This window comes from Protopterus annectens, chromosome 1.part1 (genome assembly GCF_019279795.1).
Source record: "Protopterus annectens isolate FY-2018-M chromosome 1.part1, PAN1.0, whole genome shotgun sequence".
NCBI lineage: Eukaryota > Metazoa > Chordata > Ceratodontiformes > Protopteridae > Protopterus > Protopterus annectens.
In genome coordinates this window covers 440,576,577-440,600,332 of record NC_056726.1, presented here as the reverse complement: position 1 = coordinate 440,600,332, position 23,756 = coordinate 440,576,577, and the positions used below count along the sequence as shown (strand labels likewise).

Below are 23,756 nucleotides of genomic sequence, written 5' to 3'. Positions count from 1 at the left end.
TGAGGTGACATATTACGTGGACGGCTCATGCAGAAGGGGTCCTACAGGGAAGAATCTGGTGGGATATGCAGTAGTTACAGACACTGAAATTTTAGAAGCTCAATCCTTACCACACAACTTATCTGCACAAGCAGCAGAGTTGATAGCTTTGACGAGAGCATGTACTTTAGCAAAAAACAAGTGTGTAAACATATATACTGACAGTCAGTATGCTTTTCTACAGTACATGTATTTGCACAACAATGGAAAAATAGAGGAATGATTACATCCAGTGGAAAACCTATTAATCATGCGCAATTTATTTTGGAGCTATTAGAATCTATTCAGTTACCTACCAAAGTAGCTATTTGTAAATGTGTAGCTCATACAAAACAACAGGATAAGATTTCAAAAGGTAATGCACGAGCTGATGCAGCTGCACAGCAAGCAGCCTCAGACTCAGAAACTTTACTTTTAAATGAGGAATTACAACCCTCTGAGATTTTAGATTTAGACATGTTAAAAACAATGCAGATGCTTACTACAAAAGCAGAAAAACAAAAATGGGTAAAACAAGGTGCAATTCTTGAGAATGGACTGTACATTTCCAAAGAAAGAAAACCGATATTGCCGTCTAATTTATTTAGATATTCAGCTTTGTTGAGCCATGGGCAGTGCCATGTCTCAACAGGCGGGGTGGTACAGTTAGTAAATCGAATATTCCAAACATACGGATACATAAACTACACAAAAAATTTTGTGCAGCTTGTCATACTTGTAACAAGCACCATGCACAAGGAGCATTTAAAACCAAGCAAGGAAGTTTTCCTATACCACCATACCCATTCCATACTATTTGTATGGATTTCATAGAATTGAATAAATGTGAAGGGAAGAAGTTTTGTTTAGTTATTGTAGACATGTTTTCTAAATGGGTAGAAGCTTTTCCAACCAAAAACCTGGATGCAGCAACAGTGGCAAAAGCCCTGATAACAGAAGTAATCCCTAGATTTGGCATTCCGGAGAGGATTTATAGTGACAATGGCACACATTTTGTGAATCAGACAATTCACCAGCTTGGGAGATTTTTTGGTATCTCCTTAAAGAACCATTGTGCCTACCACCCACAGTCAGCAGGACTGGTGGAAAGGTACAATGGTACCCTAAAAAGTAAACTTAGGAAGCTAGTAGAGGAGACCCAAAAGAATTGGATATACTGTCTGCCTTTAGCACTGCTGAGTATGAGAACGGTTCCAAATGTAAAGGGTTTGACTCCCATTGAAATGGTTTTTGGGAGAGCATATTATGTGCCTCAGTGGAAAGCTCTCATGCTTGCAGAGCAGGAGGCTGACAGTTCATTAGCAGAATATATGAAAAAATTGTTAAGGAATAAATCTGTTTTGCAGTTTAACTTTTTTTCAGATAAGGAACAGACCAGACCGGTGGAAGCAGTCTTGGCCCCAGGGTCGTGGGTCTGGCTGAAAGTGACAAAAAGGAAAAACTGGGCGAGTCCAAAGTGGGAAGGTCCGTACCAGGTTCTGTTGGCAACGCCTACTGCAGTCAGAGTAGCTGAGAGGACGTCCTGGGTTCATTTGACGCATTGTAAACCAGTAAAGAACTTTCAACTTGATAAAAACTTTGAGACTGATACACAACCAGACCAAGATGGCCAAAAGCAAAGCGAATAGAAGTTTAGATCAACCCCAGAGATGTTGCATAATCATTTTGTTGTGTGTACATTTATTAACTGTAATTGTGACAATTTTTCTCTTGCTGTGGTTCATCCTACACACAACCACACAAGTGAAAGTGGGAAGGCGTGATGAAACGTCTATAGACTGGCATCCAAATTTTAACACATACCTGGCCATGTAATGTGTGTATGCAGAGACTATGAACATTTCAAATTGCTGGGTTTGTACAGCTATACCAACAGCATATGGAGGACTGATAATGTCCGCTGTCCCTTTGGGGATAAATGAGACTTGGGAGAATTTACTTTTCGACACAGGAACTGTGAGATCACAGGACAAAATAGCTTTATTTTTACCTGTTACACAAAAGGGAATTGTGTGTTTTTTTAAAAACGATACCCTCCAAGTAGGATGGAGTAATTGTAATATTACGATATCCTACAAGTGTTACATTAAAGTTAAAAGTGGAGGTACTGTTTGTAATACTAACTATGATTCATATTTGAGCACAATGAAAACAACATTGAATGAAGTACGACAAAACCCTGCTTTGTTTAAACAATTGTCAGTTATAGATCAAAAAATGTTTCATGCAGGGCTGATGCGTATTAGTACTAAAGTAGAAAACTGTTATTTTATTTGTGGGAAAAAGGCATATAAATGGTTACCTGAGAATTGGTCCGGCAGTTGTTTTTTGGGTTATCTGGTTCCAGCAATAAGACATACTGCAGAATTACCTTTGGGTAACATACGAAACGTAAGGGAAATAGCTCGAAAATCTGAAGGTCCAGTTAAGAAACCTGTGAATGCAGCTGGGAAGATCGAAGCTGGTTGGAAAGACCATAATTCAGTAAAAGACAAAAGTGAATTGACTCATATGGACTTGGGTGACAGTGTTATATCCTGGGCAGGAATACTACCAGCCTATGGAGCAGTCAAATCAATCTGGGAGCTGAGGAAGTTGTCGAAACTTCTCGAAGTAATGAGTAATGCAACTTTTTCTGCCCTAGAATTGGTGACTGATGAACTGAATGCAATGAGAACTGTTGTGCTACAAAATCGGTTGGCTCTTGACTTCACCCTAGCGGCGAGAGGTGGTACGTGCACGCTTATCATAGAAAAATGCTGTGCTTTCATCCCTGACAATCGCCACGAGATAAATAATCACCTAGAGGTAATTCAGCAAGTATCCGCCATGACTGAACCAGGCCCAAACCCACTGACGGACTTCTTCCAGAATCTGTTTGGGGGGTGGGGTTCCATCCTAATGAACATTCTAATTGCTATTTGTGTGGGTATACTCCTAATAGGAGCATGTGTTTGCTGTGGAATTCCCTGCATGAAAAGATTAATCAAAGATTTTGTTGATGTATCTGTTAATGAAACTTTCTACCAAGATATTGAAATTGAAAGATTGATTACAGATGACGCTTTTTCTGAAGTATAGATTAAATGACTCACCTAGCTGAAAATCCTGAGTGGGAAAGGCTAGGAGATGAAATGACACTATGCATACTTCAAAATAGAATAAAAAGTATTAATAAGGGGAAAATGTTAGAAAAATATGTATTTAAATATATGTGAAATGCTAGTTTAAAAGCAAGGTAGTTTATAATGCATTTTATTCTATTAATCATATAACAGAAGGGATAAAATTTATGTGTAAATGCAAGTAGCTTCTGAAACTGCAGTGTGCTTTGACCCCTGACCCTGGCAGCTGCCATCTCAGCAAGCTTAATGTTATGCTTTTCATAAGTGATTATCTGCTGGGTCAGGAAATTAAAATGTGTAAATCTTCCGCTCCTTCCTGATAAGATAACGTGAACTTGTAAATAATTAAATCTTCCTTTCCTGATGTAGTAACTTGTCCCTGAAAGATAAAAACACAGCTGGTGGGAAAGTGAAACAGTGAACAAAGAGGTGAATTTAAAGTCTGAATCTGCTATTGTATTCGAACTGATATGAGACCTTTAAGAAGTAACTTTACAGAAAGACATTATGACTGGCCAGCTGGATAGCAAGGCCGTATTGTATCTAAAGGAAAAGTTTTTTTTAAATGTACTGCATCAGCATTATTAGATGAATAGAATACTGTTAGTAAAAGTGATGTAGATGCCTTGTGACTAACCACGTAAGTAGGGTGGGCATAACTTGAATGTAAACACTATAAAATATTCGGTACTTCCTGCATCATGTCAGACAAAATTCTGTACTTGTATGGTTTTTTGCCTCCTGGTGTACACTAGTAAACTTTTGAATCTGAACCTCCTGTGTATTGAATTCTGATTTTTTATTTAACAGTTGACATAGTAGGCCTAGGGCACCATTTGACCTTAGTCCAGACACGGACATAGAAATGTTGTTAATACATCATTGTTGCAACTAAATCCCAGTAACTGGAAACATTCTGCTGAGATGGGCCAACATAGTATGGTATACAGGTCTGTTGTAATGTAACAGCATTGTATCTACAGGTCAGTCTGTATGTACTACTCCTAAATGTTTGCAGCCTGAACTAAAAGATTACTTAGGAGTAGTGACAGTGACAGGGTAATACTTAGACTGGATGTGCCTAAGGGGCCCCCAATTTGACATGTTGCTGGGGGCTCCCAAAATGCTAACACCAGTCCTGACCTTACCCGGCTATTGAATACAAAACAAATAATAACTGAAGTATTTCTGTAAAGCAGTGGTTTCTCCTCTAGACAACGTTAGGTTCCAGTCTGAGTTCACTCTCCTTACACAGATTCAAGTGCGCATCTTGAGTTTCCACTCTTATCAATACAGTATTTTCACTTTAACCAGTAGGCAACAGCTTTAGTGAGATACTCAAGCCTAGCCATGCACAGACATTTATTTATGTATTTCACATTTGTTTACTGGGAAAGTCCAACTTGGAAAAAGACAATTTTCAGCAGAAGCCTGGGGAGAAAGGCTCCAGATGCATGTCTTTGTAATGTCCCAGCTAGCAAAGGCACAATACCCCTTTCTTTCTGAAAACTGTAGGTCTCACCTTTATCTCCAACAAAATCATCAGTAATCTTATTTTAGAGAGCTTCAGCCAATTCTCTTAAATAGCCACAATATCTCTTATGACTGCTTGTTTCTAGCACAATTAATCAATATGGACTGAATGTTTAGGATACACAATGCACCTAATAAGGAGGGACTGTTACAAAGTCCTTGCAAACTATCCACTTATGATGCATTTCTTTACTCTACATTATCAGTTTCTGCTGTTACCAATTGTGAAAAATCTGTCAAGTGGACTTGATAAGGTCTTGGTGTAACATTACCATGTTGTCACTGATTTGCTTACAGTTAAATTCAAGAGACGTTTCATTGCATTTTTACTAATTATTTTGGTGATATTTCATTTAGACTGCACCGTCTTAGAGGGAGCATCATGTTATGTTGTACCTCCTCATGTGTCAGACACAGTTTAGTGATGTTTCTGCCCACTTGAAGGAACAACATCAGTTAGTACGCACAACTGAATGGCAAACAAAGCATCCAAATGGCTATAAAGGTAGTAAGGACTGACAGAAAAATAAAATGCAAATTAATAACTTGTAGTATGTGTTGATATAAAAATGTACAAGGTATATCAGTCTTCTCTCACTTAGCATATGTGTGTTTGCATATTGTTGGTATTTTGCATTCCAACATTAAAATTTCAACATGATGATAGATAGTGTTTGTTTCAAGGGTTAACCACTGGCAACATTTATCACTGTCACTCAGTTGTGTCCTGAAATAAATTTTGGTGTCTCTCAAGTGACTCCTCCCACTGCCAGTGCAGCAATGGGAAGGTTCAGTCTAAAGTGAAATATCACCATCTTTCTATTAATGTTAATACAGCTGTGATTAGGCTGAAAGACCCATGTAATTTCACAGAATGCCAGTTTCTGAAAATGCAAGTTAATTAAAAGCAAAATGACTATCTCACTTTCTGAGGTGGCCTGCTTTTCATTTCTTCAGTCAATCCCTCCACACCCCTCATGCAAGAAGCTTGACTCCCTGGACCTTCAGATTTATTATAATCAACTCCAAAAGCAGTACACAATGAGGCAAGAGCAAAACCTCAACTGCAGTGGCCTCTTTCAACAAATAATGTGCTATTATTTCAGTATTTACCCATCACGCAACTGGCATGTATCGTGGCCCATAAGGTTTACCCAAGAAATGATTAGTTAATTGAAAAATATTCCCCCATTTGGCTACTTCTTGATATCAGCTTCATCTTTCCTGCACATGTATCAGTGGTGAAAAACATTCAGCTTCATCCAGTCTGTAGATACCATATGTGTGAAACCTGTGCATGATCAATAGACCAAAATGTTAAATTCCAAAGGTTAGAATTTCAAAATATCAAACCTTGGAATAAGTAAAAAAAAAAGCTTAAGAAACAGCTTTTTGAAGGGGGTCTCTGCTCCCTGTACCCCCAGACTCCTGCATATTGTATATATACCATCTCTTAGATTGTGCCACATTGGAGAAAGAAGCACAGGCATTGTAAGGTATAATATTTAACAGTGTACAATGGCGGCTTGTTTGTAGGAATAATGATAGGCAACGAGCAAGAACAGGCTAAATACAACAATTCCATTAGAAGGTTACTTTCAATCAGTAAATGAGGATTCATAAACAGCGGAATTATCCTGAACAGAATGCTGGTGTTAAAGTCTGTGTAAAAAGTAAAATATTACATTTGAGCTTGGCTGAGTTATGGGAGATTAGCTGAAGTTCTGTTAGTAAAGAGCCTATAAGACCTGTATAGATGACAGAGGTATACAAAATATTGGAATAAATGAGCAGACTAACTTAGTTTTGGTGGTTGGCAGTTAGTGTGGAGGTTAAGATTATGAGCACTAGTTCTTCTGGTACAGGATTTGATTCCCCTCAGCCCTCATTTGCCTACCATGTGACCTTGAATAAATCACATAACCAGATATTCCTCCTAGGTCACCCCTGAAAATGGGCTGTGTGTCCAGTGGACTTACATGGTTAATGAATAGGTATTATTTATAGAAGGTGCTCAACCCATTCCCCAAAGATGTGTAATCCAGCATTAGCCACTCCACTCCCATATTTCTTTCTGTGCAAACTCCTCCCACATCCACATCCAAATGCTAACTCCTCCCATGTCCAATTGCTAGTTGAATGTGGGCCATCTAGGGCACTGTCAGCACTTTATTCTTCTAAGCCATGGCAGTAATGAGTAATTATTTTTCATTAAATTTAGCTCGATATTTATAAATATAAGAATCTCAATATTCCCTTTAACAAAAGGAAATTATTGGAAGGAAAGTGACAATCCTCAAGAACATTTGTGGGTACTTGTAGTGAAATAAAATCATCAGCAATATAAAGTATTTTAAATCTGTAAGTCTAAATAAGAAATATAAATAAGGTATTTATCAATGCTGAGTTCCAGAGGTGAAGAATGACAGATGGACCTGATGAAATAGCAAAGCACAGTATAGGTGATACAATGGAGCTACATATGAGACTGCAGTGTTCTCTGTTTTATAGCTGGGATCTCTTTTCTGGACATAGCTTGGGACTAACTATTGAAATAACCATAGAGATTCCACTGCCTAAAATGAAGAGAACGGTGCTTGAATTCCTTTTCAGCATTTCCTATAGCAATGATCTGTATTTTCAACACAATTCTTGCTATATCCTGACAGAGATTGTACCATGGCATGCAGCAGGTACTTTGCACAAGATGTAGTACCCTGTCAAATATAACCTTTAATGGCACACCAGTGTCAAACAGACCACAAAAGAGACGCCCAAGCAAGAATTTCAGCAATTTGTTGGCTACATGCATCACTGGATATTTCTAAGGTCAGTTTCACAAGGTGAATTGTATACACCAAACTTTTATAAAGCATGCTTCACTTGAGATATTAGACTGTGTTTCTAAATGGTCAAGGATTGCAGGGCATAACAACACTTTATGATATATATATATATATATATATATATATATATATATATATATATATATATATATATATACATCCACATCCCCTTTTTCTCATTTTTGCACATGGGGAGGGTCACTTCAACAGTTACAATCATCTAGATCCAAGGCAAAAAAAAAAAAAAAAAAATATATATATATATATATATATATATATATATATATATATATATATATATATATATATGTGTGTGTGTGTGTGTGTGTGTGTGTGTGTGTGTATAAAACCTTTCCCTGTTAGTGCAATCTGTAAACATACTATTTTTGCTCATAAATTTGCACAGCACTCTGCATTCTTTAGTATACCCTTTTTTCAGGGCACATTGATCGTAAAGTATAACTACCTGAAAATGACAGCATACCAAATATGATGCGGTTTCCTGAAATACATTTTAAATCATCTCTGTTGGTAATACAATGATATTTAACTCACACCATATTTCCAAAGAGTCGGTGCATTGTGTCTTAAACGCCCACTGACTTTTTTCCCTGTGTGCCCACAGACACAGTTTCATATACCCACTTATCTTATTTAAGAATTATTACTCTTTCTTAAACATGATTTCAGAAGCCCTACTCTTTGCTAATACCAGAGTTTTAATTCCTTCCTTTTGTCTGGTTAGTTCATTTTCATACCAAACACTGTCTTGTTATGCATTTGACAAGCCTTATACTGACAGTCTTACTGTAGAACAGATTGTGTGAGTGTAACTTTAAGAAGCATTTCCAGATGTAGGCACATGCATATAAATAGTGAGCACATGCAGGCAGCACTGCCATTTTGAGAGAACAACCAGAGTGTTAACATGTATGAGTGTAGTAGTCAGTCTGTTTATAAGCTTATTTAAGTTTAAGTTACTAAGCCCGAGTCCTGATGTGTTTGTGTGTAATAAAGCTGCTTGAACCAAAGCCACAACCGTTTGTCTGTTTTATCCTGACCAGATGAGCGACATGGTGTCAGAAGTGAGACTGAAAGAGCAACTTCTTCAAGCCATGAGGTGCAGAGTTGACGGTGAAGATATATTGAGCAGGTTGGGTGATGCAGTGCTCAAACAATCAAAAAGGCCCAGAAACAAACTTCAGGTAACCAAAACTTGTACAAATTATTTATATTGCAAAGAAAATGAAACAGAGCATTCCTAAGGCACAAAATGCATTATTAATTAAACAAAGTGCTTGAAACCACAATATTTGATAAAACTATCAAAACTATTTATATGGGGCTCAGAATTACCTTCGGTTTGCATGCAAGCATATTTAAAGTAAAACAAGCACAAAAAAAGTATAATGAGCAAGAAAAGAGGTTAAATGGGCATAACAAGTACAATAAAAGGGCAAATTAAGCTTAACGAGCAAGGTGACTGCATGTTATTTAGTAAAATGCCATAATTTGGGCATAAAATACTATTTTACATTGACTGAACCCATTGAAACTATAACTAGAGTTGTTTGAAGTATCTCAGAGTGTGCAAAGTGTTTGCAGAGTATGTGCTTTATTATGGTGCAATTATTTCAGAGTTTACTGTGTGCAAAGTACAGTTATTTTGCAAAGTGCAGTCAAAGTACAGCCATTTCAAAAAAGGTTTCTTGTGTTGTGTACATTTATTAACAGAGTGCTTCCATTTCACAGTGTTTCTTATACTGTATAGTTATTTTGCAAAGGACAGCCATTTTGAAAGTGTCTTGTGCTGTATACGGTTTATTTGCAAAGTGCATTCATTCTGAAGTGTTTCTTACTCTGAGCTTCTTCTGCTGTGTATAGTTTGTTCAAAAAGTAGTCATTTCAAAGTATTTCTTACACTGATAAGGAGTGATTTTGCAAAGTACAGTGATTTTAAAGTGTTCTTGTGCTAAGGTGACTTATTTGGCAAAGTGCAGTTATTTCAAAGAGTCTGTTGTGTTATTAAGCATAATTACAGGTTCTGGCATATATTTATGTGCGTATGTTCATACATAATTCCAAGCAGCTTCACTACTGTGTGTTGTGTGATGCCCCAGCACTGGCCCAGTAAGATCAGGGAGCCTCAATCCTCACCACTGGCAACAGTGGGGACATATACACTGGGAGGATGACAAGTACACACAGTAAAGAGCAATTTCCCTTAAGAGCACACACAGATCACAGTCAGTCTGGGGCAGGTTTCTCCCTCTTTCTCCAGATCCCCAATAAAACTTCTAACTGGCACAGCTATGGGGTTGAGATCTCAGCTGAGTGGCCACGCCAAGACCTCCACCACCCTCTCTGTCCAACCAGTGCTTCATGTCCCTGCCCAAGTAGCTCACACACCCACTTTGAGGTTTGATTTGCACACACACACACACACACACACACACACACACACACACACACACACACCTGGGAAAGGCTGGCACAGGTTTACCAGCTCTGCCCCCTTCCACCCAGACTATATGGTAGTTTTCACTGCCACCAGCCACTACTTATCAACTACTTTATGGCCGTTAGCAAAGGGTGTCCAACCTTACTGTGTAATGCTACTATTAATCCAAATGGTAGTTTGACCGAGAGCAAGGTTATTTGGAGTGGCCTGCACAGTGTCACCAAATAGATATGCAGGTACTCTAAGAGCTTAAATATCTCTAGGCAGACGAGCCACAATTTAAAGCTTTAAATATATTTAATAATAAATAATAATAGGACAAGAAAATACTCTGTACATATTCACAGTTAATTCAGAGTTCAAAATCACAGGAAATATTTAAAACAACATTGCAGGACAGTCTCAAATAAATACAGAAAACATCTAAGCTATACTTCATTATATTCCTGTCTGAAACTAAGATAAATTACTGTACCCTAGACTTACTTACTCATAGCAAGGCATGACAGACTTGGTGAGTTGGTTTTCCAGCTGATGCTGTCAGGTCAAAGACAAAATTCAAAATTCACAGTCTCTCGCTCAGAGAGTTCTTAAATTAATATCTCAAATATTGCTGCTGGGATACTTGCAGGATGACATTATTGCTTGTCATCTGACTTCACTTCCCAGGCTCACAACCATTGATTCAGCTTTAACATTTAACACCTCCCTGTGAAAACAAATAAACCTTGGATCTGTTGGCGAATGGTGGAAGGCATAAAACAATTTACATTCCTCCACATTTAATGGCAATACAAAAAAACTTCTCGTTCTAGACATTATGTCTGCTATTGCACTGAAACTGAGGGATAAAGAATTTTGTTTATGGCCCAGCTATAAAGTAACTTAACTTCAACCATCCTTCTGATGTTTTGCAAGTTAATCTCCTGTGTTTCAGTCTCCCCTGTTAAACAGTTACAGTAGTGTATAAAAATATCTCTTCAGCACACAGTGTCCATACAATATGACATACAGTTCTAATACATTTGTAACACAGGCATATGAATCATGTTGATATTCACAAATGGCACACAACCACTTACAAAATTTCAGATAGCTGGGCTGGCAGTATCTCCTTTTGTTACATTTCTATATAAATCATATTAATATTCACTAATGAAATACAATTATTTACAATAATTCCAGCTAGCTGGGTTGGCAGTATCTCCTTTCTTACATGTTGATATGGCAGAGACATTTGACAGACCCAGTCCACTTGTGTTTGATCATAATATTGCAAAGTATTTGAGTAGGAATACAATATTTTCATACAAGCAGCTTTTTCTGACAAAGATGAACGTACAAGGGCATCCATTTTCCTTAAATTAGCTGAGTCAGAGGCCATTAAAAGAGAGCGTTAATTTCTGTATGCACCAGTGTTATATACAGGAGAGGGAAAAAACTGCCATATTGCTGTACCAGCTGAATCAAGAGAGAACCCTGAGTGCTTGAAATGTAAGTTTAGAGAAATGTGCAGACAAATGTTACATTAGAGAGGCACCTATTTTATACAGGAGACCAAAGGCCAGGTGAAACTTTTGCAGCTTATATCACTGACTTGAGAAATAAGGCTAAAACATGCAGATTTGGTGATTTGAAAGATGAGTTAATAAAGAGCAGGCTTGTGTGTGGTGTTAATAGTGCTGCAGTGCGAAAGATTTTGCTTCATGACAGTGATTTAATGTTGAGTAAAGCCATAGAGATTTGTCAAATCCATGAGCTCACAGAAAGGCACACAAGTATGCTTGCAAGTGATAAGAGTTTAATTTCAGCAGCCTCTACAGCAAGCATAGACAGCAACCAACACATGGCAAGCAGAAGCAGGCCTAAGCACATGGCAATTGCAGGTTCCCCTGGGAGATCCTGTAACTTTCTAGCAAGTTCCAAGACTTGCAATATAATACAATAAAATGGACATGCTCACTGCTGTATAAGGGTGAGTCAGCAAAACCCAAGTCAAGTCTTATTGTTAACTTTCATAACTGTGGTGCCAATCATGAGTCTAAAAGACAGAAGTGCTTAGCCCTTGGTTAACAATGCCACAAGTGTAAAAAATGGAACCACTTTCAAAAGTTTTGTAAATCAAGCAAGCCTCATTCAGTTATTAAGAAAGGCCTCTCAAAAAGCAAGTTGATCATGTGGAAAGCTGCAACCCTACATTCTATGTAGATGATGTATCAGTGGTCGGTGACAAGGTTGGGTCTATATTACAACATCAAACTAAAACAAGTTTGAATGTTGTAATATCGAACCCTAAAGTCCGAAAGTTAAAAACAGCGAGGCCACTGCACATCAACTTTTTTTCCAAGGAAAAAAAATTGTGGGCTATTTTCAGGGTCTTGCTATTTCCTCCACTGTGGTGCAATCTCAGAGTTGGTATATTTAAGTAAGGGGGGTGTGGGGGCAGAGCCTCCCACACTGGGGGGGGGCAAGTTTAAGTTTAAGGTTAAATTTGGAACAGCGATTTTTTTTTCCCTGGGAAAGAAAAAATCTCTGTTCTGTGTTTTCAGTTTTGTTGGGTTTTGGACTTTAGGGTTCAATATTACAACAATCGAACTTTTGTTAGTTTGATGTTGTGATATAGACCCGACAAGGTTAATGCAGAAGACTTGTTGGCAAAGAACAAAGTATTTTGTACTGTCCTGATCAATGGTAAACCCACGGAGCTCAAAGTACACACTGGTTCAAAGTGTAATGTAATGTCAGCAGAAACATTTGCTAGCGTGAGAGCTGGTAAGCAACTTAATTTAGCTAATTGTGTGATGCTTGTTGCTTATGGTGGTGAAGAGATTCAAACTGATGGCTCAGTAGTGCTTTCATGCTATTTGGCTGGGAACAGTTACAGCTTGCAATTTTATGTAATCAGAAGACCTGTGCAGTCATTATTAGGTCTCAGAGACAGTTTGAGAATGAAACTGCTTTCTTTTACCAAAGAAGTCCATCATGTAAGCACATGTCCCAGTTCCAGCTTCAGTGATGCTATTTTCTCAGAGTATGCTGATGTTTTCGATGGCAAGTTAGGCAAACTTCCAGTTGTGTACTCCATGAAAGTAGACCCAGAGGTCAGTCCGGTGGTTAGACCAGCAAGAAGAGTTATAATAAACCCAAAAGGAAGGCACTGGTAAGGCAAGCTGGATATCAGTCAAGAAACATTTATTGTTGACACCAAAGCACACTGACAAAAAAGATAAATTCACACAAACGTTTTAACTGTTTTCACCGCGTTTTTGTCTTATAACTTCATTAGATGAGCATACCAACAATTAAATCTTTGATTATGTAGAAAGTTTAAAAACCCAAAAGCCAATCAAATGAACTGAGTGATTAAGAAACCACAAAAAAAAGGAACAGTGCATTTCTAAATAGTCACATAAAATCACTGTTTAAAAATCTGTTAGTTAAAAAGAACTGTTTAAAAACCTTAAAAACCACAAAACATAGACATTTGAACATAATAAATAAATACATGTATAAAAATACATTAGATAATAAAAATGTAAAATCCATATATAAATGCAATGTGTTTGTTAAAGTCTATCTAACATCACCATCTACTGACCAAAGTTGTGAATTACAACTTGTCAGATCTCAATTTTAACACAGGCTTCAAAGATACATTTTCATTCAAACCAGGGTATGCATTTGATTATAAAATTAATTGCCAATATAGTTCCCTATATTTAAGATGGGTTTCTCAAGGACCACCCCTGGGATCTATAGGTAACACTTCTACAACATAAAAACCAAAATTGGCATTAATACAAGTTTGATTGTGTCTGTACAACGCATTGTTAATATTTTTCTTTCTGATGTCATACATATGTTCATAAACCCGCATTTTAAATTTTCTCTCAGTTTGTCCTACATAAAATGCGTCACATTGATCGCATAAAGCTAAATAAACAATGCCATTTGTACTACAATTTGCATACTGCCTGGTTTTAATAAATTTGTTCCTACATTTTAAGTGTGTCTTTTCCTTTATGTAGGGGCACTGGGCAGAGTTACTACACTTATATGTGTCTCTCTTTCTAGAATCTGTACCTTTATATCTAGCTGCATCACCTTCCAATATTGACTTTATATTCTGACCCTTCTTATAAATGCACTTAAAGGGGTTCTCAAATATGTTGTTTAAATCAGAAATACTGGCAAACTTTTTCCATCCATCTTATATGATGTCTTTAACAAGTTTAGCCTCTCCATCATACGTAATAATCAATGCCTTATTGTGAGTCATGTCTCTGTTTTTATGCTATGGAAGTGTTACCTATAGATCCCAGAGGTGGCCCTTGGGAAACCCATCTTGAATACAGGGAACTATATTGGCAATTAATTTTAGAATCAAATGCATACCCTGCCTGTTTTGAATAAAAATGCATCTTTGAAGCCTGTGTTAAAATAGAGATCTGCCAAGGTGTAATTCACAACTCTGGTCAGTAGATGGTGGTATTAGATAGGCTTTAACACAAAACACATTGCATTTATATATGGATTTTACATATTTATTATTTAGTGTATTTTTATAGATGTATATTTATTATGATGTATTAACATGTTCAAATGTCTATGTTTTGTGGTTTTTAAGGTTTTTAAACAGTTCTTTTTAACTAACAAAGATTTTTAAACAGTGATTTTATGTGACTATTTAGAAATGCACTGTTCCTTTTATTTTTGTGGTTTCTTAATCACTCAGTTCATTTGATTGCCTTTTGGGTTTTTAAACTTTGTATATAATCAAGGATTTAACTGTTGGTATGCTCATCTGATGAAGTTATAAGACGAAAACATGGTGAAAACATTTAAAGTGTTTGTGTGGATTTATCTTTTTTGTCAGTGTACTTTGGTGTCAACAATACATTTTTCTTGACTGATATCCAGTGTGTCTTACCAGTGCCTTCCTATTAGGTTTCTTGGTCATTTATTTAAGGCACTTTACCATTTTTTTGAATCAGCAAGAAGAGTTCCAATAGCTATGCAGGACAAAGTCAAGGTCCAGTTAGACAAGATGGTGCAGCAAGGTGTGATTTGTCCAGTCATAGAACCAACTGAGATGGTGTTTTTGTTGGTAGCTGTTCACAAGAAAAGTTCAGATGAAATCAGAATATGCATTGACCCAAGAGACATGAACAAGGCATTAAAGAGACCTCATCATCCTATGTGAACAGTCAAGGAGATTGCCACCTTCATGCCAAATACCGCTGTTTTTTTCTGCCTTGGACGCAAAGAGTTTATTTTGGCAAGTAATGCTTGATCACAAATCTTCACTACTGACTACATTCAGCACACTGTTTGGTAGATACAGATTCCTCGGGATGCCTTTTGGAATAAATTCTGCCAGTGAAGTCTTTCAGCGTACAATGGAGCAAATTTTTGGGGGGCTATCCATGTGCTATAAAAGCTGATGATTTATTGGTTGGAGGTAATAGTGAAGCACAGTATGACGAAACCTCAGGAAAGTTCTGGACAGAGCATGTGAAGTGAACTTGAAGCTAATCCTCTGAAGTGTAAATTCAGACTACCAGAAGTTACTTATGTAGGTCATTTATTTACCAGTACAGGCTTACAACCAGAACCTTACAAACAAGCAGGCATTCTTGAGATGCCAGCTACAGACAATGTCTAATCCCTACAGTGTTTCCTTGGTATGGTTAAATATTTGGGCAAATTTATCCCTGTCTATAGTGAGTTATCAGCACCTTTAAGAGAGCTGACATGCAAAAAGTTTGCCTGGTCATGATTAGAACAACATCACCTCAAACAACAAATTGCCAACCCAGCTACATGCAATACTATGATGTCCACAAACCAGTATTTCTTTCCTGTAACACTTTAAAGTTCGGTCTTGGTCCAGTTATTCAAGAGGGCAGATCTTTTGCCTATGCATTTAGAACTCTTACTCAAACTGAAATGCAGTATGCACAAATTGAGAAGGAACTTTTGGCAATTGTGTTTGCATGTTCGAAATTCCATGATTATATTTATGGCCGAGCTGTCCAAGTCGAAACTGATCATCAACATCTAGTCACTATTTTAAAGAAGTCTATGCATACCGCTCCAGCAAAACTACAAAGAATGATGCTCAGATTGCAAAGTATAATTTCAAATTGGTCTATACAAAAGTCAAACTTCTTTATCTGGCTGATAACTTATCCAAATCACTCAGAAATACCACAGAACAGCTTAATGCAGAGAGTTTTGACTTTGATGTCACGGAAGTGCATAATTTTTCTACCACGAGACTTGATGAGCTAAGAGATCATATAAAGACTGATCCAATTTTGCAGAAGCTCAGCCACTTCATCAGTGTTGGATGACCATCAAATCTTGTGTACCACCAGAAGTACAGCCTCATTTTCCATACAGAGATGAAATGCTGATGGAAGATGGTAATAATTCCAAAGGTGCAAAAGTTATTGTTCCTACTTCCTTACAACATGAATACATTCAAATTTTGCATCATGGCCACCCATGTTATGAAGCTACCAAAAGAAGAGCAAGAGTACTAATATTTTACCCTTCTCTGTCAAAGGACATTGATAAGTGCTTTCATCTTGCTCAGTATGCAATAGTACTAAATTGCATTTGCAAAAAGAGCCACTTTGGCTAAGGCAGATTCCTGAACTACCTTGGTCAACAGTAGCCACTGACATATTTGACTGGAAAAAAAATGTATAGTCATACCCTTTGGGAAAAACAAGGTAACCCCTAATTACCACATAGGTGGTAATCCATTAAACACGGAAGAAGTTATCAGGGACCTGGGGACCCAAGTTGACAGTAACCTCTCTTTTGACACTCACATTGCCAAAGTGGTTAGGAAGACCTTCTACATTGCCCACCTGATCATGAAGGGATTCACATCCAGATCAGGAGAGGTCATTGTACCCCTGTACTCTTCACTTATCAGACCAATGATTGAGTGCAACGCCCCATTTGGAATGCACCTTACCTGACACCTGCAGCAGTTGGAAAGACCCCAAAAGTTCCTCACCAAAAAGATAAAGGGGCTCAAACATATGTCATACGATGCCCGACTGAAGAAACTCCAGCTCTATTCAGTCGCATACCATCTGCTCAGATGTGATCTGTGCCTGACATACAAGGCCATGTCCAACCCGGAATTAATGGACATGCTCCACCTCAAAAAATCCAAATCCACCAGAGCCACGAGAGCAAGAGACTTAAACCTCAACACGGATATAAATAGGACGTGCTGGAGGGACAGATTCATCACCCAGAGACTCCCTACACTGTGGAACAGAATCCCAGTCCATGTGAGGCAGAGCCCCTCACTGACTCTGTTCAAGAGAAATCTTGATGAGTGGATGGGAGATCGTAGGTTTACCCCGAGAATCATCTCTGTATCACTGCTGGACAGAGGCACAGCAAACTAATGGGTATAGTATTCTCATCCTAAGGGGTGGTGAAAGCCACACACACTCTGGCTAGGCTTATAAATGCCCTAGGGCAGATAGCCTAGTATGAACCTATGAACCTATGAACAATAAGCATTGCTTAGTGTTGGTAGAGTCTTATTTGAACTGGTTTGAGATCTATTTGCTACCTATCCTAACATCCAGTGCTGTTATTATTAATATGAAACGTTATTTCTTAGTCCATGGTAGTCCACACAAAGATATTTCTGACAACGGTACCTAGTATACCAGTCAATTGTTTCAGAAATTTGAAAAAGAGTGGGACTTTATCCATGTTATTAGTAGTCCGGAATACCCACAGTCAAACGGCCTTGCTGAGCATGCAGTACAGAGTGCAAAGCAATTACTAGAAAGGTCAAAGCATGACGATACTGATATCTTCTTAAATGTACCTAATCTGAGAAATATACCCTATGACAACCTACTAGGCACACCTCCCCAGAGACTTCTATCTAGGCAAACTAGAACAACCTTGCCTATCACTTCTAGTTTGCTGGTGCCTAATGCTAAAAACACCAGAGCAATCAAAGCCTAACTCTTTAAACAGCATTCCTTTCAGAAGTCCATCTATGATAAAATGAGCAGATTTCTTCATCTGTTAAAAAAGGAGAGACAGTGAGGATGTAACCTGTGAAAGGCTTTTATCAAATTGGTCAAGTGAGAGGCATATGTGCCAAGCCAAGATCCTACTTAGTGGAATCTGAGAGTATAGAATACAGGAGAAATCATAGGCCTCTTCTTCTGGTGTCTGAAATGATATTGCAGCATCATACCTGTGATACAGACACTAGATCTCAGAGCAACCCTGACAATGTTCATATTGAAGAACATGTCTCAGTATTCATTCTCATTCCTGATGATGTCCCATATGTCCCCAGAGATGAACATTCCTTGAAGACAGCCCCTGTTGCTAGATCCAATTCTGATTTTTATATTACATCATCACATCATATTTCTAGACCTAATGTAAAATACACAGCAACCTGGACATGACTATTTTATATGTGAAAAAGGGTACAGCCTCCTGCCAGGTAAACGTTCCTATTCAAAAAGCAAATATAAAAAATCCAACAAGTGTAGAAAGGAGCGACGCTGATCTCTTTGGCACAAAAACCAAAAACTGTATTATAACAGAGTATTCAAGTCCCAAACAAAAGTAGTAATCCAGTGATGTCAAAGCAAGTGAACCACAAACACTAGTGGCTTAAAATCTTTATTCCATCAGATAAGCGCTTTCGCTGCTAAGAGCTTCTTCAGATCTATTGAGTGGTACACAAGTTAAAATTCCCCAATATATATATATGGGTGTAACAAGAATTAGTTCTGTATAACTGCATGTCAAAAAATAAATTCTGTGTAATTGCATGTCATTAAATACTGTCATTTGGTACATGATCTATTTCTCAAAGAGGGAGGGTGTAGAACAGAGCACGTCTTTGTGTGTGTGTGTGTGTGTGTGTGTGTGTGTGTGTGTGTGTGTGTGTGTGTGTGTGTGTGTGTGTGTGTGTGTGTGTAACTTTAAGAAGCATTTCCAGATGCAAGCACATGCATATAAATAGTGAGCGCATGCAGGCAGCACTGCCATTCTGAGAGAACAGTCAGAGTGTTAACATGTATGAGTGTAGTAGTCAGTCTGTTTATAAGTTTATTTAAGTTCAGGTTACTAAGCCTCAGTCTTGATGTGTTTGTGTGTAATAAAGCTGCTTGAACCGAACCCATACCTGTTTGTCTGTTTTATCCTGACCAGACGAGCAACACTTACTATCACAAGAAAGGAGTACAATTGTTCGATCAACCTGTTTTAAATGTATTGAAAGGAGTCTTTTCTTTATGTAGGAATTATTATTGATAACATTTGTAACTAGCAGAAGAAGAATATTTATAAATATCTAGTCATATTAAATATTGTATGCCACCACTGACTAAACTGCCAAATTAGTTAATTCTTTTAATGACGAAAATTACTGGAAATGTTTAACATTCTAATTATAGCTTTACGAATGTAGAGCAGTCAAAATTCATAAATCATGTGAGCAGTCATTTTACTTTCAGACAGTTATATCACTAATATATGAATGTAAATATGCAAATAGACAGCTGAACTTGACAAGAAGACTTCCTAAACCTTTTACTTCTTTGACATACTACAGCTTGGATATTATGAATAAATGCTCATACTTTTTCTTAACTGAAAAAGTCATTTATCTGGTTAGTACAGTATATTCTTGATCTTACCTGACGTATTCTCTCTGAATCTGAGACTAGACTATTGATGTTATCATCAGAAAATCCCATTGTAATAGTACTTGCGTGATGTCTATCATTATCTGAAAAACATAGAGTGAATCAGAGTTATATCAAATATCCATGTAAACTGGTATCTGCATTACCTAACAAAGCTAAGGATATGAAAACCTTACTTTTCTGATATAGCCCCTACCGCAGTACTGTTTAATAACTTCTATAGAATCAATATAAATTTGTTACAAAGACAGCATCAGTCTTCTGTACTACTGAGCTAAGCTTACGTGTTATATTATTTAATTATCAAATCACACAATGGGTTGTGTGATTTGATAATTAAATAATATGAAATCACACAATGGGTTGTTTTGTCCTTCTTTGCCCATGACTTTTTTTCCCCCTCTAGTATTTACATCAGGATAAAGGGAATATTCTAACGGTACTACAGCTTCCACCTTGGCATGTATGTCCCCACAATCACCATTATAGTCTTGTAATTCTAATTATCAATTTTGTCCTTTGTATTAAATTGGAGCCATGAAAATCGAGCAAACTTTTATATGTGATGTTTTTATACTATTATACTTGAAACATTTAAATAAAAAATATTCTCACAGGTACTGTGATAAGTTGTCAGAAACATTAGTGTACCCATTAGCAATAACATTCAATAAATTATTGTTTGCATATCATAAATGCTGTTGCTCTATGGAGTTAGACTTAACCATCTCAGCTAAACATTCATCTCTGCAAAACACTATTCTAATGCAGACTGATTTCAGGTCAGTGCAAGACACCAGCACTTTTATAAATGTTTAATTATAATTCTCAGTTATTGAATTATTATAACATGTAGCTTACACACACACACACACACACACACACATATACATATATATATATATATATATATATATATATATATATATATATATATATATATATAGTGAGAGAGAGAGATACAAGCTACACACACACACACACACACACACACACACACACACACACACACACACACACACACACACACACACACATATACGGGGAGATGAATATCATCAAATCCACATTTGGTCAACCACTGTATAGTCAACAAATGTGGTCATCTACACAGATGGTAGACAGATAGGGTTGGGAAATATGCTCTTTCCCTAACATCAAGTGGTCTTGGAGGTAATAAATATATTCAGTAGGAAGTGTGAGGGACGCAAGGGCTTGCCCTCCTGCAAAAACAATTATGTTTATTTTTTGTTTGTTTTTTTAGTTTTGCTTGGCAGATGTATAGTAAAGTGTCAACATTCATGTTGTCACCATGTTGTGGTTGACATTTTGACAGTTGACATTTGGATGTTTTGATGATAGTAGGTACACCTTTATATATATAGATAGAGAGAGAGAGAGAGAGAGAGAGAGAGAGAGAGAGATCAAATCAGCCAATATATAAGGAAAAAAGTGAGTGATCAATGAGAAGCCTGAAGGCAAAACAAAAGCTTAAAAAATTTGACCACGTAATGTTAAGATAGACTTCACTAGAGTAGACGATACTGAGAAAAATTAAAGGCAAAGGACATTGGAGGTGGCAAAGGATAAGGTAGATTGCATACTGAAATAATGAATGTGAATTTACAAGAATTAAAGCAGCAGTTCCTGACAGTCTGCTCTGGCATGCTAAAGTTATTGAATACACAAAGAATGGGATTCGACTAAATGACTAAACAGAAACTAAAGATGATAGGATAAGACTTTCAAACAACATTATAGGTCTTCATGTTGAAAAAAAACTAATTTGATTCAAATGAGTATAATGTTGGCATCTATGTTACATAATCAAACTTTTAAAAGTTCAAACGTCATATGTTCGACACCATATGATTGAACTTTTAAAAGTTTGAAAATGTAATAAAAAAAATAAGCCAAGAAAAAACCTACCTGAATGGTTTAAGCAAGGCGGCAATCCCACCTGCAACCGCCACACACCCCACTCTTTAAATATACCAACTCTGAGATTGTACTACAGTTCAGAAAAGGGAATTCTACCCATTCTGCACTGTATGGAGATCTCCATTGAAACATTCAAACTTTTAAAAGCTTGATCATATGGTGTCGACCATATGACGTTCGAACTTTTAAGAGTTCGACAATGTGATATAGACCCTAAAACTGTACATATTTCTGGAAGATGTCAGGTAGACAATTGTTATTCTTTCTTATATCTAGTCTATAGCATTGTCAGCGGCAAAGCAGTTAGCACACTTGCCTTTAGTGCAGAAGGGTATAGATTCATTTCTCACTCCAGGTAGACCCATACCTCTCACGTGTACCTCATTACAAGGAATGTACCTCTTTGGGGTCTTAAAACCTTCAAGTTTCTCTTACTTCCACATTGAAAGGGTCTGCCCCACATTCAGTGTTAGGAAGATTTTAACTCATATCTATAGTTTATAGAAATGATTCATATTAATTCATTAAAAGATCTTTTTTATAAGTAAAACCAGCATATTTTAATCATCCTATGCTCTTCCCAGAAGTTGTTAGCAAGCCGTTAGTATGCATTCTACATCTTGCCCATTTGTTCTACATTATGAAGGCTAGTGTTTCTCATTTTGGAGATGGAAGGTTGACAGCTATGGTTAGATCACTTGTTGACACTGCAGTGCAGTGCAGTATTCAGGGTGGTGCTGCACTCCTGAGTGTGCCATCCTTCGGATGAGATGTTAAACTGATGCTCCACCTGCTTGAGTTGGTGGTAGCTCAGTTAGAAGTAAAAGATCCCATGGCACCTATCGAAAAGAATGTGGATCAGGGAAGTGCCCTGATGTCCTAGCTAAATTTCCCCTAGTAGTATAAATACCACCTCAGGTCTCTCCTTAAAAGAGGCTACTAGCTTAGTGGGACTAATTCAGTTAAAAAGGATAAATAAATAATTATATAGATAGACAAATAGATGTCACTAAGTCAAATGTTCAACTTAATCCAAAAAAACAATGTCCAAGAAACTAAACTGGAAAACAAGAAACTTAACAGATAAAACTCTCAGTAAAAAATCTATTAACACTAAGCATTTGGTTAAGCGCTTTCATCAAGATTTGACATAATCAGAACCACTAGTGCTATTTGCAGCTCCATTTAAATAGCTGAAACAGTTGATGAAACACACCCACACAAGCCACCAATCAAATTGTAAAAAAACAATAGTGACTAATATTACACTGCAAAATGAAAAAAAAAAACAGCATTTACTGTCACAAAATCCATGTCAGTGAAAAATACTTAAAAGTTTTCACTGTAAATTATTTAAATAAAATTTGCTCTTCTTCTCAATACACTGACTATGGAAATGTTTTCATTCAAGCCAGGAAAGTTAGTTGCATCGAAGTGTAATTGCCAAAACATTTCCCACTGCAGCAAATAATTCTTCCAATCACCTGGAAAAGCCTAACTCTGATTTGCTCTAAAACTAAAAATTTGAATTGTTTAAACTCCAGACAACTAATCAAGTGCCTCGCCAAGGCACTTTTACTGTCCTTCCGCTGAATGCTATACACATGTTGATAAATTCTCTTGTTCAGCGAGTTCATAGTCTTACCTATGTAAAAAGCTGAACTAGAGTCACAGGTGACAATGTAAACCACCTTTTCAGACCCACAATAAAATTTCCCATCATTGTTGATTTGTTTCAATTTAGGTGACCAAACCCCATCGTAACTGATATTAATATAGGGACATTGTCTACAACGGCCATATTTCAAAGTGACCGGTGGTCCAAAAGTTGCATGTGTGGGTCTCTCCAGTAATGATTTAATATTTCTCCTATTTTTAAATGTAAAACAAGGAGGAGAGGAAAATGCTTTATTATTGTCATTGTACTGCAAAAGATGCCAATTGTTACGTAGAATGTTTTGGATGTCCCAGGCAGCTAAAGAATAGTGTAGAATCATGTTGTTTTTATTGGAAAAAATGGTCTTAGTTGCCCCAACTCAGCCTCAACCATTAGTCTAAGACCATTGGTAATAATGGGTGAATATTGGTC

The 23,756-nt window shown here is 37.2% G+C and overlaps 1 protein-coding gene across 1 annotated transcript in view; it reads right to left on the bottom strand.

Annotated features, from left to right (window-relative positions):
* EDARADD (EDAR associated death domain) overlaps positions 1-23,756 on the bottom strand; it is a 328,759-nt gene that overhangs the window by 61,256 nt on the left and 243,747 nt on the right. Inside the window, exon 3 of the mRNA XM_044075792.1 lies at positions 19,718-19,809. Within this exon, the coding sequence (XP_043931727.1) occupies positions 19,718-19,809 (92 nt within the window). The remainder of the gene's footprint in view (positions 1-19,717; positions 19,810-23,756) is intronic.